At 34.7% G+C, this 14,324-nt stretch overlaps 3 protein-coding genes across 3 annotated transcripts; 1 reads left to right on the forward strand and 2 right to left on the reverse strand.

The window, feature by feature from the left end:
- The first annotated feature begins 2,792 nt into the window (after positions 1–2,792).
- LOC148770638 (cytochrome P450 84A4-like) lies at positions 2,793–3,319 on the forward strand. Its single transcript, XM_088817961.1, has 2 exons — positions 2,793–2,930; positions 3,008–3,319. Exons 1-2 carry the CDS (start codon positions 2,793–2,795, stop codon positions 3,317–3,319), a joined length of 450 nt encoding a protein of 149 aa, XP_088674087.1.
- A 6,981-nt stretch (positions 3,320–10,300) lies between these two features.
- On the reverse strand, positions 10,301–11,690 carry LOC148770639 (uncharacterized). Its single transcript, XM_088817962.1, has 4 exons — positions 11,562–11,690; positions 10,950–11,342; positions 10,822–10,854; positions 10,301–10,414 (listed from the first exon to the last, which is right to left on the reverse strand). The coding sequence occupies exons 1-4, from the start codon at positions 11,688–11,690 to the stop codon at positions 10,301–10,303; spliced, it is 669 nt and encodes a 222-aa protein (XP_088674088.1).
- Positions 11,691–11,895: 205 nt separating this feature from the next.
- On the reverse strand, positions 11,896–13,651 carry LOC148770640 (uncharacterized). The gene is made up of 4 exons (XM_088817963.1): positions 13,607–13,651; positions 13,301–13,458; positions 12,682–12,961; positions 11,896–12,351 (listed from the first exon to the last, which is right to left on the reverse strand). The coding sequence occupies exons 1-4, from the start codon at positions 13,649–13,651 to the stop codon at positions 11,896–11,898; spliced, it is 939 nt and encodes a 312-aa protein (XP_088674089.1).
- Positions 13,652–14,324: the final 673 nt, after the last annotated feature.

Below are 14,324 nucleotides of genomic sequence, written 5' to 3' on the forward strand. Positions count from 1 at the left end.
ATTTATATTTTATTGTTTCTGAGGTGATTTATAATAAAAATATTGAATTTTGCAATTTTTTGTTGGGGTTTATGAATTTCTTTTGTATATGCCATTATTCGTGTGTGTATACAATTGATCGACTAAAAATATGGGAAAAAAAGACGAACATAACTACGAATTAGTATAGGTAGCATAGTTACATGTAGTTATTTTTAGTACAGTAAACATATTGTTTTGAAAATTAAAAAAAATAAAAAATAAATAAAAAAAATAAAAAATAAAAAATATTTTTTTTATTTAAAAAAAATTAAAAAAAAAAATATGTATATAAATTTAACAAACATGTTTGTTATTAATAAAACAAAAAGAAAAAAAAATAAATAAATCAGCGAAAATGATAAATGCAGGACCAGAAATGCTGAATGCAGTTTGGCCGAAAATTGTATATGAGGGTAGTATAGTACTTTCGCTTCTCCAGGGGTATGTCAAAGGATGATTTGAGCTTGATTTTATCCCTAATTTATTTGGTGGCTAGGGGTATGTAAAATAACCCATATAATTTATTTAAAAAAAATTAGGAAAAAAAATTAATTAATATATATATATATTTAAAAAAAATTAGGAAAAAAATTAAAGCTTAAATAAATTATTATATATACAGGAATACAAAATAAAACAAAATGAATTTTATCAAAATAGAAAAAATCAACGAAAATAATAAATGCAGTACGTGAAATGCTAAACGTAGTTGGTGGAATGTTGAATGCAGTTAGGACACTAGAGTCTTTGTACCTCTTTATGGGTATCTCAAAGAAAGAATTTTAAGGGTAGATCTATTCCTATTTATTTTTTTAGGGTTCATGACAAAAAGACCCATGGCAAGGGCACTTAATTAAAAGAGGGACATCCAAATTTTTTGTCTTTCAAATAAATCCAGTTCATTCAAACTTATTTGCGTATAAGGAAAATCCTTTTATATATACCAAAATTACCCCCAAATTCATTGAAACTCAATTCAACTCTAATTTCATGATTTACACCACAATTTAGCCAAATTTCATCAATTAAACTTTTTTAACCATAATTTCAATTTTGACCCCAATTTTAACCCGCCACCACCGGAGACCGCCGGTCTCCGGCGATGACTTTTTTTTTTTTTGAAATTTTTTTTTTCCCTAAATGTTTTTTCCGGCTGGTTAATGACTTTTTTTTTTTTTTTTTTTATAATTTTGTTTTTTCTTAAAAAAAAATATTTTAATTAATATTACTGTCTTGGCTGATAAATTACTGTCTCCGGCACTTATTTAACTGTAGGAGATAGTAACTTAACTGTTAATTGACATTTTTTTTTCTTCAAAAATATTTTAATTAATATTACTGTCTTTGCTGCTAAATTACTGTCTTCAGCAGTTATTTAACTGTCAGAGAGAGTAATTTAATTGTTAATTTATTTTTTTTTTTTAAATATTTTAATTAATATTAATTGTATTCGTTGCTAAATTACTGTCTCCAGCAGTTATTTAACGGTCGGAGACAATAATTTAACTGTTATTGACTTTTTTTATTCTCAAAAAAAATATTTTTAATTAATATTACTGTATTCGTTGCGAAATTACTGTCTCCAGCAATTATTTAACTGTCGGAGACAGTAATTTAACTGTTAATTGACTTCTGTTTTTTTTTTTTTTGAAATTTTTTTTCTTAAATAAAATTATTTTAATTAATATTACTGCCTTGGCTGCAAAATTACTGTTTCCAACAGTAATTTAACTGTCTCCAACAGTAATTTAACTATATTAGACAATAATATTAATAACATTACTGTTCAGGAAAATACTATTCATAATATTACTGTCCTAAACAGTAATATTACTGTCTGAGACAGTAATTTAGTAGCCAAGACAGTAATATTAATTAAAATATTTTTTTCTAAGAAAAAAAAATAAAAGAAAAAAGTCAACAGTGATTGACCGGTCGGAAAAAAAAAATTCAGGAAAAAAAAAAGAAAAAGAAAGTCAACGTCGGAGACCGGCGGTCTTCGGCATTCAACGCCGAAATCTGGCCGAAAAAAAAATTCAGAAAAAAAATTATTTTCTGAAAAGAAAAAATATTTTGGAGGTTAATGTGATATATTTGTTTAAATCCGGGGTCAATGTGTAATATTAAGGAAGTTAGAGCATAATGGATGGAATTAATAAAAGTTATATTATGGAGGGTATTTTAGACTAAAGACATGGGAATGGGTTTAATGGAGATTTTTTTTTTTTTTGACCAAATGTATTTAAGTCCCATGTGATGGGCGTTTTTGCCATTTGTCCTATTTTCTCATACGTATATCATATGTCCCCAATAAAACAATAAAAAATTGGTTGTCCGATCAACACAAAAAGGAAAGGAAAAGAATAAATGTTTCTTGGTTGACTTAAATTAGTTAATAGCAATAAAATTCTATTAATTGTAAAAAAAACGTAAATGGTCTAGTGGTTAGTGTAACAATGAACCTGGTTTGAATCCTAATAGTAGCATAATAATGAACCCTTAGTTTGGACTTACTGCTCTCGCCGTCTTCTATCTTCCAACGTTTTCTTTCCAAGCCACATATATTTAGTCTTTCATATCCAAAACAGGGGAAAAGATATCTCTCGTATTTTGTCATAATAATTCTTGCGGTCCTCGTATTTCTAGCATATATTCCTTGCACTAACAATACTAATTTGCCGCAACAAAGAAAAAAAAAACAAAATGGAATATGAGCTTGGAGTTGCTGCTCTCACCTTCTTTTTTCTTCTAGCGTCCCTATTTTGTTACTCATGGATAGTAGTACTCGCCAACTTGAAAACCGTAACCAAGCCACCACTTCCGCCCGGGCCATACGGCCTCCCGATTCTCGGATACCTCCCGTTTCTCAAACACAACTTGCACCACCAGTTCACACAATTGTCTCGCAAGTACGGCCCCATTTACCCGCCTCTGGCTCGGCAGCAAACTCTGTGTCGTTGTAAGTTCGCCTTCGTTGATAAAGCAGATAGTTCGCGATCAAAACTCCATTTTCGCAAACCGGGACCCGCCGGTTGCAGCACTAGTCGCCACGGGCGGGTACGACATCGTCTGGACGGCAAACGGTCCCTACTGGCGCGACATGCGGAAGCTGTTCGTTCGTGAGATGATGAGCAACACCAACCTCCAGGCTTCCCACGTTTTCCGCACGGAGGAAGTGCGGAAGCTTATCGGGAATCTCGATACACAAATCGGGAGTCCCGTTCAAATTGGGGAACTCATTTTCCTGACGGAGCTCCACGTACTGACGAGCTTGCTCTGGGGCGGTGAGATGTGTTGAATTTGAATGCCTATCAAAGTCCACTCATCTGTTGAGACAGACTACGTGTTACGACATTTGGTGACGTAACAGAATTGTTGTGTTGTCACAGTAATAAATCTACGAAAAGCAGAATAAATAAGACAACAATTTAATGTGGTTCGGATACAAATGTACCCTACATCCACGAGGACTTGCAAAACTAGTTCAGATTTAAGTGTACATTAATAGGACTTAATAAAACACTAAAGACTCCCTCTTTATGTGATACGCCGTTCTTGCACACGACTCGAACATGTTGATAATCAAAGCAATTCCTCCTCCGCACTCTTGGACTTCCTCCAATGTTGAACTTCCTTCAAACATCGGATCGACCTCTCCCGAGATCTTTTAAGCACTTCTCCCGAAACGCCGATCTTCTTTATGGCCTGGTAGAAGAAACCTGTTCTGTTGCCACACTTGCCGTGCAGACAGGGCTGCAGCACGGGCTGCACCCTTCAAAGCCTTTATGCTGGAATTTTTCTTGTTAAAGCTCCATCGGACTCATATGAGGTTGAGGGCCTTATATAGGCACGAAATCCATCACCCTAAACCTAACTTGGGCCCTAAGAAACCAATTAACTAGGTAATAGAATCCTAGTCGATTTCTACTTCTATTCTAGATAAGTACAAAAGATAACTAACTAGAATATAATACATGGAAACAAATCGAAGTCATAATAACAATATTACTAAAATAGGACTCTAATTAATTCCAAAATAAACATGGAAAACAAATCTTTGCCAATCTTTAATTTCCACGTATGGCGGATTTCTTCAATCTTCACAAATAGAAATCTCGTGCCAATAATCTCCCCCTTTGGCATAGATTGGTTAGAATCCATGTTTAACAAGAACCCCCCCTGCAGATGAGATTTACTCCCCCTGCAACAGAGATGCCACTTTTCTTCACCCGTCTTGGTCTTCTATCAGAGTGTCCCATCACGGGGCACGTTACAACGCAGCGGAATTGGGTGAATGCCGTGACAGACTTCCGTCTCAATCTTCCTTGTGAACACATGTCATCCAATAAGCAAAGCAAACAAATCAAAACCCAAAATCAGACACTAAGTATATCTAGTGACCCGCTCTGATACCAATTGTTGAATTTGAATGCCTATCAAAGTCCACTCATCTGTTGAGACAGACTACGTGTTACGACATTTGGTGACGTAACAGAATTGTTGTGTTGTCACAGTAATAAATCTACGAAAAGCAGAATAAAGAAGACAACAATTTAATGTGGTTCGAATACAAATGTACCCTACATCCACGAGGACTTGCAAAACTAGTTCAGATTTAAGTGTACATTAATAGGACTTAATAAAACACTAAAGACTCCCTCTTATGTGATACGCCGTTCTTGCACACGACTCGAACATGTTGATAGTCAAAGCAATTCCTCCTCCGCACTCTTGGACTTCCTCCAATGTTGAACTTCCTTCAAACGGCGGATCGACCTCTCCCGAGATCTTTTAAGCACTTCTCCCGAAACGCCGATCTTCTTTATGGCCTGGTAGAAGAAACCTGTTCTGTTGCCACACCTGCCGTGCAGACAGGGCTGCAGCACGGGCTGCACCCTTCAAAGCCTTTATGCTGGGATTTTTCTTGTTAAAGCTCCATCGGACTCATATGAGGTTGAGGGCCTTATATAGGCACGAAATCCTTCACCCTAAACCTAACTTGGGCCCTAAGAAACCGATTAACTAGGTAATAGAATCCTTGTCGATTTCTACTTCTATTCTAGATAAGTACAAAAGATAACTAACTAGAATATAATACATGGAAACAAATCGAAGTCCTAATAACAATATTACAAAAATAGGACTCTAATTAATTCCAAAATAAACATGGAAAACAAATCTTTGCCAATTTTTAATTTCCACGTATGGCGGATTTCTTCAATCTTCACAAATAGAAATCTCGTGCCAACAAGATGGACCCCACGGAGCGTAGCAGGCTCGGAAACGAGTTTCGGGTTCATATTTCGAAATTGATTGATTTGTTGGGAAAGCCTAACGTTTCCGATTTTTTTCCGGTTTTGGCTAGGTTTGATTTGCAGGGAATCGCGAAAGAAATGAGGGGTGTGGTGGTGGAGGTGGAAGGAATTTTGGATTGTTTTATCGATGCAAAAGTGAAGAGCATGGCGGCTGGTGGTGGTATGGAGGGTGAAAAAAGGAGTAAGGACTTTCGGGGAATTCTTTTGGAGCTCAAGGATAAGCAACTCGGAGAAGGCTCAACATTTGGTTTAACTCAAATCAAGGCGATACTGTACTACGGCAACGATGGTCGAGTGGGTGATGACCGAGCTTTTGCACAACCCGAGTATCTATCTATACTATCTATAAAAGTGGGAATTTTAGGGGTGGTTTCTTCCCTTTTATATGAGGACCAAAATGTCCTTTTCAATAGATAATATACTATGTACAAATAAGGATAATTGAGTAATAACTAATAGGGGTAATATGCTAGGAGTCCCTCAAATGAAACTTAATTTGAACTAAATGACAAGTTCAAATCCAACATTTTAATTAAATCCTTAATTTGAAATAATATATGACATACATCCTTAATTATTTTTTTATCCCTAAACTGCCCTTATACCCTAAATTTTTTAATCTACAAATTCACTCACGTTTTTTTAATAAATTTATTTCTATATGTTCTTCACTTTTTCTTTCTCTTTATCCCTCTCTCGCCTCTTTCTCTCTCTGTTTTTCTTTTTTCTCTTTTTCCTTTTTCTTTTTTTCTCAGCATGCCTCTTTCTTTCTCTCTGTTTTTTTTCTCCTTGCTCTCTCTCTCTCTCTCTCTCTCTCTCTCTCTCTCTCTCTCTCTCTCTCTCTCTCTCTCTCTCTCTCTCTCTCTCTCTCTCTCTCTCTCTCTCTCTCTCTCTCTCTCTCTCTCTCTCTCTCTCTCTCTCTCTCTCTCTCTCTCTCTCTCTCTCTCTCTCTCTCTCTCTCTCTCTCTCTCTATCCCGATCTCCATATTCCTCGGGACTAATTTTTTATTTGGGCTCACAAATCAATTCTGGCGTATGCTTGGAGAAGCAAACACGGGCAGCAGCGGCGGCGGACGAGAAGGCGGCGGTGGCGGACGAGAATGCGGCGGTGGAGTGGGCTACAGTGAATATTAAGGTGGCGGCTGCGGTGAATCTATTGTGACGGTGGATCTGAATGCGGCGACGAGTGGGTAGCGGTAGCGCGTCGGATCTATGGTGGCGTTGGTGGATCTGGAGCGGCGATGGAGTGCATAGCGGAAGCGCATCGTGTTTGGGAAGAGATGATTCCAAATATATGAGTCGTGGTGGGTTATGGTGGGGGTGGTTATGGCAATAACGGAGGGGGTTATGGCAGAGATGGAGGGGGTGGTTATGGCAATAACGCAGGGGGTTATGGCAGTGATGGAGGGGGTGGTTATGGCAATAACGGAGGGGGTGGTTATGGTGTTGGCGACGGTGGCATGGAGATGACTGTGAGTTACTATAGACTACTATGAATTTCTGTGGGATGGCGGCTAGGGTTCAAATAGAGGCTAGGGTTTTCAAAGTGTGTAACTAAGAATACTATGGATGACTACGGACTACTATGGATTTCTATGAGTACGGACTTCTACGGATTTCTATGGGTATCTATGGATACTAGAGTCGAAAAACATTAAAAAAATTATTTTCATAATTTTCAATATTTATACAGAAAAAATAACGTTTTTATAATAGTGAACAAATATGAAAAAAGAAGAAGTGTACTACGTAAAAAAAATGAAAATGTAAAATATAAAATAAAAAATAATAAATGCAATTTAAATATTACTTTGTGCATATTTAATTTTTTGTATAGGAGGGCATTTTTGGAATGAAATTTATAAAGGATGTGAAGCAAATGTTTAGTTTAACTTGTCATTTAGTTCAAATAAGTTTTGTCACTAGGGACCTATATCTTAAGGCCCCCTAACTAATAATAATACAGTACTATAGCTCAATTAATATATAACAATGGAATTATAATTGAAGTTTATAAATGAAGAAATTTAGCCGTTTTATACCTTTTATCTAACATAAAGAATCCAATAATTATTTAAAATTTCTTAAGTTTTACATTTTTCATACTCTAATTAATTTCACTTAATTATTTAAATTTCTTCTTAAGTTTTGCATTTTTCATATTCTAAATTTCACTAAATGAATAGTTATGAAACAATAATAAAACATCACAACTTTTTTTTCTTTTCAATTCATGCAAAAATGAAGATTACTAATAAAATATTCTAGGGAATTTCAACATTTGTTGGCACAATTGAAATTTACAATAAAACTATCATTATTCATTAATCTTTATCTGCCCAAAACAAAATGCTCTTTATTAATTAATTAGTCCAAATAATTGCTATATGATTGGTTTCATTATATATAATAAATCAAATTTAATATATCCTTTGATCATCTAAAAAAAAGTTTCAATTTAGAAGCCCATCAGTTTGATTTAGTTCATTAGTTACTCCCCTAACAATTCTCTTTCACATGTTGGTTTCCCTTCTCCACATTCATGGCCTTCTAACGTAACTTATCGGTTTCCCTTTTCCATATTCATGGAGTATTAATTATTTAATTAAGTACTACTTCATCTGTTCCATAATAACTATCTCTTTTAAAACATATTTTGTTTCATATTATATGTCACTTTAGATTTCCAATACTATATTAATTACTTTATTTTCAGTTTATACCCTTATTAACTCTTTCTAATACTCTTTTTGAATTCATTTTCACTCTTATTAATTATAAGATAAGGTCATTTTAGTCCAAAAGCATACATTTTTCATAAAATCAAGACACATTTAATAAAATCATTAATTCGTGTGCACAGCTAAAAACGACTATTAAAAGGTAACGCAGGGAGTATTTAGTAAGTTAAATACTTAAATTCATCATGGATAAAACTAAATTTAAACATTAGTTATTTAAGTACTAGCGATGTTCTGGAGAAGTTGCTTACCCTCGGGCCTCAACTCCAACTTGTCTCTCTATAGAAATGGCAATTTACTTTATCGCCAAATCTCAATTTTTTATAATTAGCACAGGTGTAAATTTGATTTATCTTTCTTAAAAAATAGCTACATATTGGAAGAATGGATAACGACATCAAGAATATTGGAACACTGTTAAGTATATATTTTTATACTTTATCGTACCTTTTTATTTGAGAATTGGTGCTTAAAAAGTTGATTTATTGTATTTTAGGTATAAATTGAAGAATTGGAAAAGTTTGGGGTCAAAATTGCAATTTTGGAGAAAATATGGGCCAAAAGTGAAATAATCAAAAATCTGAAGAAATTGGCACGGGACGGCCGTCCCAAATTGACACCTAAAAATGGGACGGCCGTGCCAATAGCAGAAATTGGGCAGAAGGTTTCGGCGATTCTCGCGCGGCCGTGTGAGAATTGCACTGATTTTCGCGCGGCCGTGCCAACACACGCTGGAGACAATTTTGGACTTTTAATCACGAAACCTAATATCATCTACCAAGTTGGGACATCTATTTAAGCCCAAACTAAGCACGAATTAGAGGATTTTTGAACACAACCTTGGAGCGAGAGGAGCGAGAGAACGAAGAATCGAAGACGGAGAATTGACAACTCTTCATCATAATTCTTCTTTCACCTATCTTTTCTTAATCTATGACTTTGATTACTTTTATTATGTTTTTCGTTATGAGTAGCTAAGTTTTTAATCTAGGATTTTGTTGGAACCCTATGTGGGGATTGTGAACCCGGTTTCTTGAGATTATGCAATTATGATTTTATGATTATTTCTTCTACTTGTTATGATTGTTAGTGCATGAACTTGATCAATTTATGTGCTTTATCTGTGATTATTGGGATTGACTCGACATAGCTATTTTGATAATTAGACGGTAAGTATAAGAACCTTCGAGTAGTTTTCACCGGATGAGTGTGTCAATTGCATGTGGTGTCTTAGACATACATATATCACCTTAGGTAGCCATTTACGAGACTTGTTAGTTAATGCTTTATTCATAATTTGTTTGCATAGACATATAGTGAACCGTTTATGAATAATAGACTCATAATACACGCGACAGCGGGTTATGAGTAAATTAGTGTCTCGGGTTAATAATCATGAATCATATATTGCATAATTGAGGGATTTCGGGTCGGCAATTCTTGCATAGGGGGAAGATAAAATCCTAGGTCCGTTTTTATTGATATTTTCTCGTGTTTAATTGCTTTCATAATTAGTTTAATTATTTAGTTGATTAAATTTGACAACCTTGCGTAGGCTGGATAAAAATCATAATTGTTAGAATTTGGTACTTAGGATTAGATAATTTGAGTATTCCCTGTGGGATCGACATCCGACTCTCACGAGTCCACTTTTACTACTTGTTTGCGATACGTGCACTTGCGTGTTAGGTATTTAGCACCCAATAAACACCAAGCTCATAACCTCGCAAATATTCTAAAACGAATCAATGATTTGAAATATTTTAGGTCCAGTTCATGAGGCAAAAGATGCGAGTGAAGAGGAAAATATTTATTGTAGTAATTTGCAAGATGTGATCAGTTTTGCCGAATGCAAATGCTTTGTGGTTATTTGGTTTGCGCAATCCATATTTTAGAATCGTGAACCACTTATGATATTATACATAGGGAGCTATATAATTAAATTGATAGGTTTGAGTTAAGGATGTACTAGTACTACACCCGTGCGATGCATGGGGTATTCATCGTAAAACAAATATTGAATAATAAAATAGTTCTCAAAATAGTAAGATAAATTGTTGATATGTAATACAAAGAAGTAAAAAATATTAAAAAAAGGATAACTAATTTGTATTGTGTAAGTGATGAAATAAGCGGAAATAAATGAAAAAACTAAACATCGAAACTTTTAATTTCCACATACAAAGAGCGAGCGAATATATCGTTGGTCCCAAAGTTTAACAACTATAATGACATATGAACGTTCAAATCTTGCATTTGATCCAAACAATCGGTGTTATTTTGTTTGATACCAACCGCCCTAAACGCATGCAACAAATCCAATACAACGCAACTCACCTACATATGTTGTACAATGGTCATACGAAATATGTAAATTGTTACCAAAACAATACCAATATAACTGTTTAATGGCATAAAATTATTGTAAAAAATTTACCTTCATGAAATATAGTGAGCGGAGTTCATAGCAAGTTCGTAGTACAATTAAAATAAGAGATTAAATTCTGAACGGATCAGCCGATAGTTAATATAAATCGGATTTCACTAATTTTGTAACACATGGCACTCTTAAGTCTTAACTCTTAATAAATCACGCTGATTATAATTAGGGTTAGTGGGGTTATGGGTTTTGCTTGGGTTTTCTTTTCCCTTTTTTTTTCCAATTATTAGAATCCTAATATTTTTATTTAAACTATCCATGTGTCAATCATCCTATGTGATCCGATTTTTCTTTTAAAACAGACCATCCGGTCTAAATTTGCACCCTTAAAATAAACCTATAAATGAGGAACAACAAAACATATAAATAATAGATGATATAGGTCACAATTGAATATTGTAATTTTTTTTATATAAAATTACATTCATATACGCTGAAAAACTTCCTTGTATATACAACATTATTTGTAATGTTGGTCGTATCATCAGATCCCGAGTTAATTAAAATCTTTATGCCACTTCGACTCTTAACTCTCGAGAGTGCGACATAGAGTTGTCCGTGACTGGAAACAGGTCTCGGCAAGTACACGCCTACATGAGAAATAATTTTTGCTTGACTTTTATTGATTGTCATTGCAAATGATACCATTAGAGAAAACTGACGTCCCTGGAATTTAATAGGCAATGCAGAGTTGGACGGTACCAAAATCATTCTAGCAATGAACACCAAATCACCAACATGTTTACCGCAGAGGATCATGCAGTTGAGAACGTGTTTTCCCATATTAATAACCTGAAGCCTTGTTCCATTGCACAATTCTCTAGCCTGATCAATATTTTTGATGAGCATAACGGGAACACCTCTTTTCAATGTCAACTTATACGGTGGAATTTCGGAGCATTATATGGTGTTGGGAATTTCCGGGATGAATATTTCTGCGTTGACATCCGATAATAACTCTTTCTTGCACATACTATCGAAGCTGAAATAAACTTTCTCCTCTCATGTTATGATCGATAAAAAAATGATCGTCACAAAACCGACATTTTTATTAGTGGGTGCAAGAATTGCTCTGCCTTCGAAATACTCGGGAGTAAACATGTTGGTCACCAAATCGGGATAAACAAACTCGATAAGATCCAAAAAAGGATCTGGAGAATTACGAATCACCATGTCATCGGGAATTTTAATTGTGGCATCACCGTCATTTACCTCGCCCGCATCGCCATTGCCGATATTAATATCTAGTCCTCGAATTCTCTTATTTCATCTTCATTGGCGGAAGAGGATGACGACTGAAGTCTCATGTTCTTGTTCAACTTCATAACCTTACATTGTATCCGGTGATGAATTGATTGTAGCATGAACAATGTCTTGTCTAGGCGTTTTCAATACATCTGGCAAAATTTGCCGACAATCCTCCAAGAACTACAACCTTGCCTTCGAATGACATATCTGAATCAAATATAGATTTCATTGTTTTGTCAAGTGCGTCGAAACAGTACTTGTGCATCATCGGTTCCTCGTCAAATATGATTAGCTTTGCTTTAAGCAACAATTCTGCATGTGGACTCTGTTGTTTGATGTTGCATGTCGAGCTCTCATGTACAGTTATTGGCAATACAAATCTCGAATGCGCAGTTCTGCCACGGGGAAGTAGAAGCAAATCAATACCGTTGGAAGCAACATTTATAACTATTTTCCCGTTTCGAACGGATAGCAGCCGATAAAGTTTTCCATATGAAAGTCTTTCCCGTTCCTCCATGCCCATAAAGAAAGAACAGTCCATCTTTACATTTGTAACAACATCCATGATATCATCGAAAATGTTTTTCTATTCATCAGTAATGGATTAAAGGTATTTTTTAAGTTCTTCATGCATCACATCAACGTCATAGTCCAACTCGTCGAGAACCAATCTATTTACCGTGGCGTCCGTCATCGATCCAATTAGAACCGACATTGGGGAAAGTTACTCAAGCTTTTGGTGTTGCTTTGTAATATGTTTTCTATTTCGATCAAAATTAGTTTCTGTCGGACACAGGTGGGCCTTCAATATAGTATAATACGAAAAAATAACAAAATGTGGCGATTATAAAAATATATACTTTTAATTCAAACATTTGTAGTAAATTGTGGAAAAATGTAAGATGTATTGTCATACCTGAATTGGTACGACGTTGTTGCAGTTTGTAAGCAATGTCTCTACGATTTCCTTCCAGCAACACTCCCACACATATTCTGGTCTGCTCATATTATTTGCGACCAAAAGTACGACGAATAATCGTCTCACATAGTCACCACTGGCCCACTCGTTGGCCTCCTTTATGTTAGCTATGTACTCATTGTCGTCGTCTAGCAGTCCCAGCGCAAAGCACGCATCATTGAAAGTTGGGTAGACGTGATCCTCGATTTTCCTAAGATCATCGTAACACTTGCAACCTCTTTGAAAGTTCAGCAACAGTCTCAATCAATAGTCTTCACCCCTGCCCGGCGGTATATTGGTAACCCTTCCTATCGAGAATCCTATCTTTCTCAGCATCCAATAGTGAGCTTTTTCCTTATAATTTTTTTTTTAACTCTCCATACCTCAAATTTCTAGCTTCAGGCTACAACTTATTCGCATAGTCAATTAAGGAACATCATTTGCTTCGCAGTCGGTCTGTTCAGCACATCAACTAATGAGTTATTATTTGTAAACAAAACAGTCTGACTGTCCCGAAATATGAAAGTTTAATCTAATCACCGATGGATCTCTAAAGTGAATGTCAAAGCTAAATAACCTCCAAGCAGCCTCGCATTCCGAAAGATATCTGTAGTCGTAGTATGTATTTATCTCATCGCAACTTTCAGGAGTTGCATCTGGATTATTTGATTGATAAAATGCCGTTGTGACCCGATTGTGTCCTTTGTTGACGTACTTGAATAAGTACTTTATCGACTGAAAATTTTACATTTTAAAATATTTGATAAAAAATTTATGCAAATCTTTTCAATGATTGATGTGAGAATATTTATACTATTATAAGAGTAGACAATGTGTAAAATATATAATATATTATATTATTAAATTATAAATTAATACTTACATGCTCTAATGCGACCAAATATTTTGCCTTCTTCAATTCTGACATCAGAACTGTCGAGCTTCATCTTAAAAACTCGAGCAAGAATATCGGGACAGTCTTCACCCGTGCGTTGCACGGAGGTCAGATTCAAAATGACAAAATAATAATATTTAACGACTTTGTATTTATAAAAACATCAGTTCAAGTAAAACAAAATGAAAGAAAACCAAAAAAAAAATAATAAACTTTATCTCTTAATTCAGAGTTGTAACATATGAAATTCAATTAAATACTACAAAGAAGAAAACGCGAAGCGCGCAATACGCGATATGAAGATTAAGTAAAATCATTTAAAACATGTGGTATAACTCTATTTTATCGAATGCAATATAATCTACTACACTATATCAACCTTCTACAAAATAATTGACTTAACAACAAACACGATAGGAAGAAGTAACACAATAAAGATTCAAATAACCTGCAAATTTATCACTAACGACTTTCAATTAGTGATGCACATTAGTCAAACTACAATCCAAATTATAAATATGGCAAAAAAGATGAGATTTATACGCCAGTACCAAGACATACCGATGTGTTAAACATGAAAGGAAGAATATCACATATTACTAATACTAATTTTAGTACTAATACTAATAATAATACTAACACTAATAATACTAATACAAATATTAATATTAATCATAATCCTAATCCAAATCTTAATGCTAATTAT

This window comes from Erythranthe guttata, chromosome 5 (genome assembly GCF_056151865.1).
Source record: "Erythranthe guttata isolate IM_541 chromosome 5, IM_541, whole genome shotgun sequence".
Taxonomy (NCBI): domain Eukaryota; kingdom Viridiplantae; phylum Streptophyta; class Magnoliopsida; order Lamiales; family Phrymaceae; genus Erythranthe; species Erythranthe guttata.

What these genes read in the sequence shown, in the direction of transcription:
- LOC148770638 (XM_088817961.1), top strand. Translation starts at nt 2,793, where the DNA reads ATGGATAGTAGTACTCGCCAACTTGAAAACCGTAACCAAGCCACCACT. An exon ending in TTCACACAATTGTCTCGCAA is followed by an intron (nt 2,931 to 3,007) that starts GTACGGCCCCAT and finishes TTGATAAAGCAG; the next exon opens with ATAGTTCGCGATCAAAACTC.
- LOC148770639 (XM_088817962.1), bottom strand. Translation starts at nt 11,690, where the DNA reads ATGGTGATTCGTAATTCTCCAGATCCTTTTTTGGATCTTATCGAGTTT. An exon ending in TTGCACCCACTAATAAAAAT is followed by an intron (nt 11,343 to 11,561) that starts GTCGGTTTTGTG and finishes AATATTGATCAG; the next exon opens with GCTAGAGAATTGTGCAATGG. An exon ending in ATACAAGGAAGTTTTTCAGC is followed by an intron (nt 10,855 to 10,949) that starts GTATATGAATGT and finishes CCTCATTTATAG; the next exon opens with GTTTATTTTAAGGGTGCAAA.
- LOC148770640 (XM_088817963.1), bottom strand. Translation starts at nt 13,651, where the DNA reads ATGTCAGAATTGAAGAAGGCAAAATATTTGGTCGCATTAGAGCAT. An exon ending in ATTTGGTCGCATTAGAGCAT is followed by an intron (nt 13,459 to 13,606) that starts GTAAGTATTAAT and finishes TAAAATTTTCAG; the next exon opens with TCGATAAAGTACTTATTCAA. An exon ending in ACAACGTCGTACCAATTCAG is followed by an intron (nt 12,352 to 12,681) that starts GTATGACAATAC and finishes ACTGATGAATAG; the next exon opens with AAAAACATTTTCGATGATAT.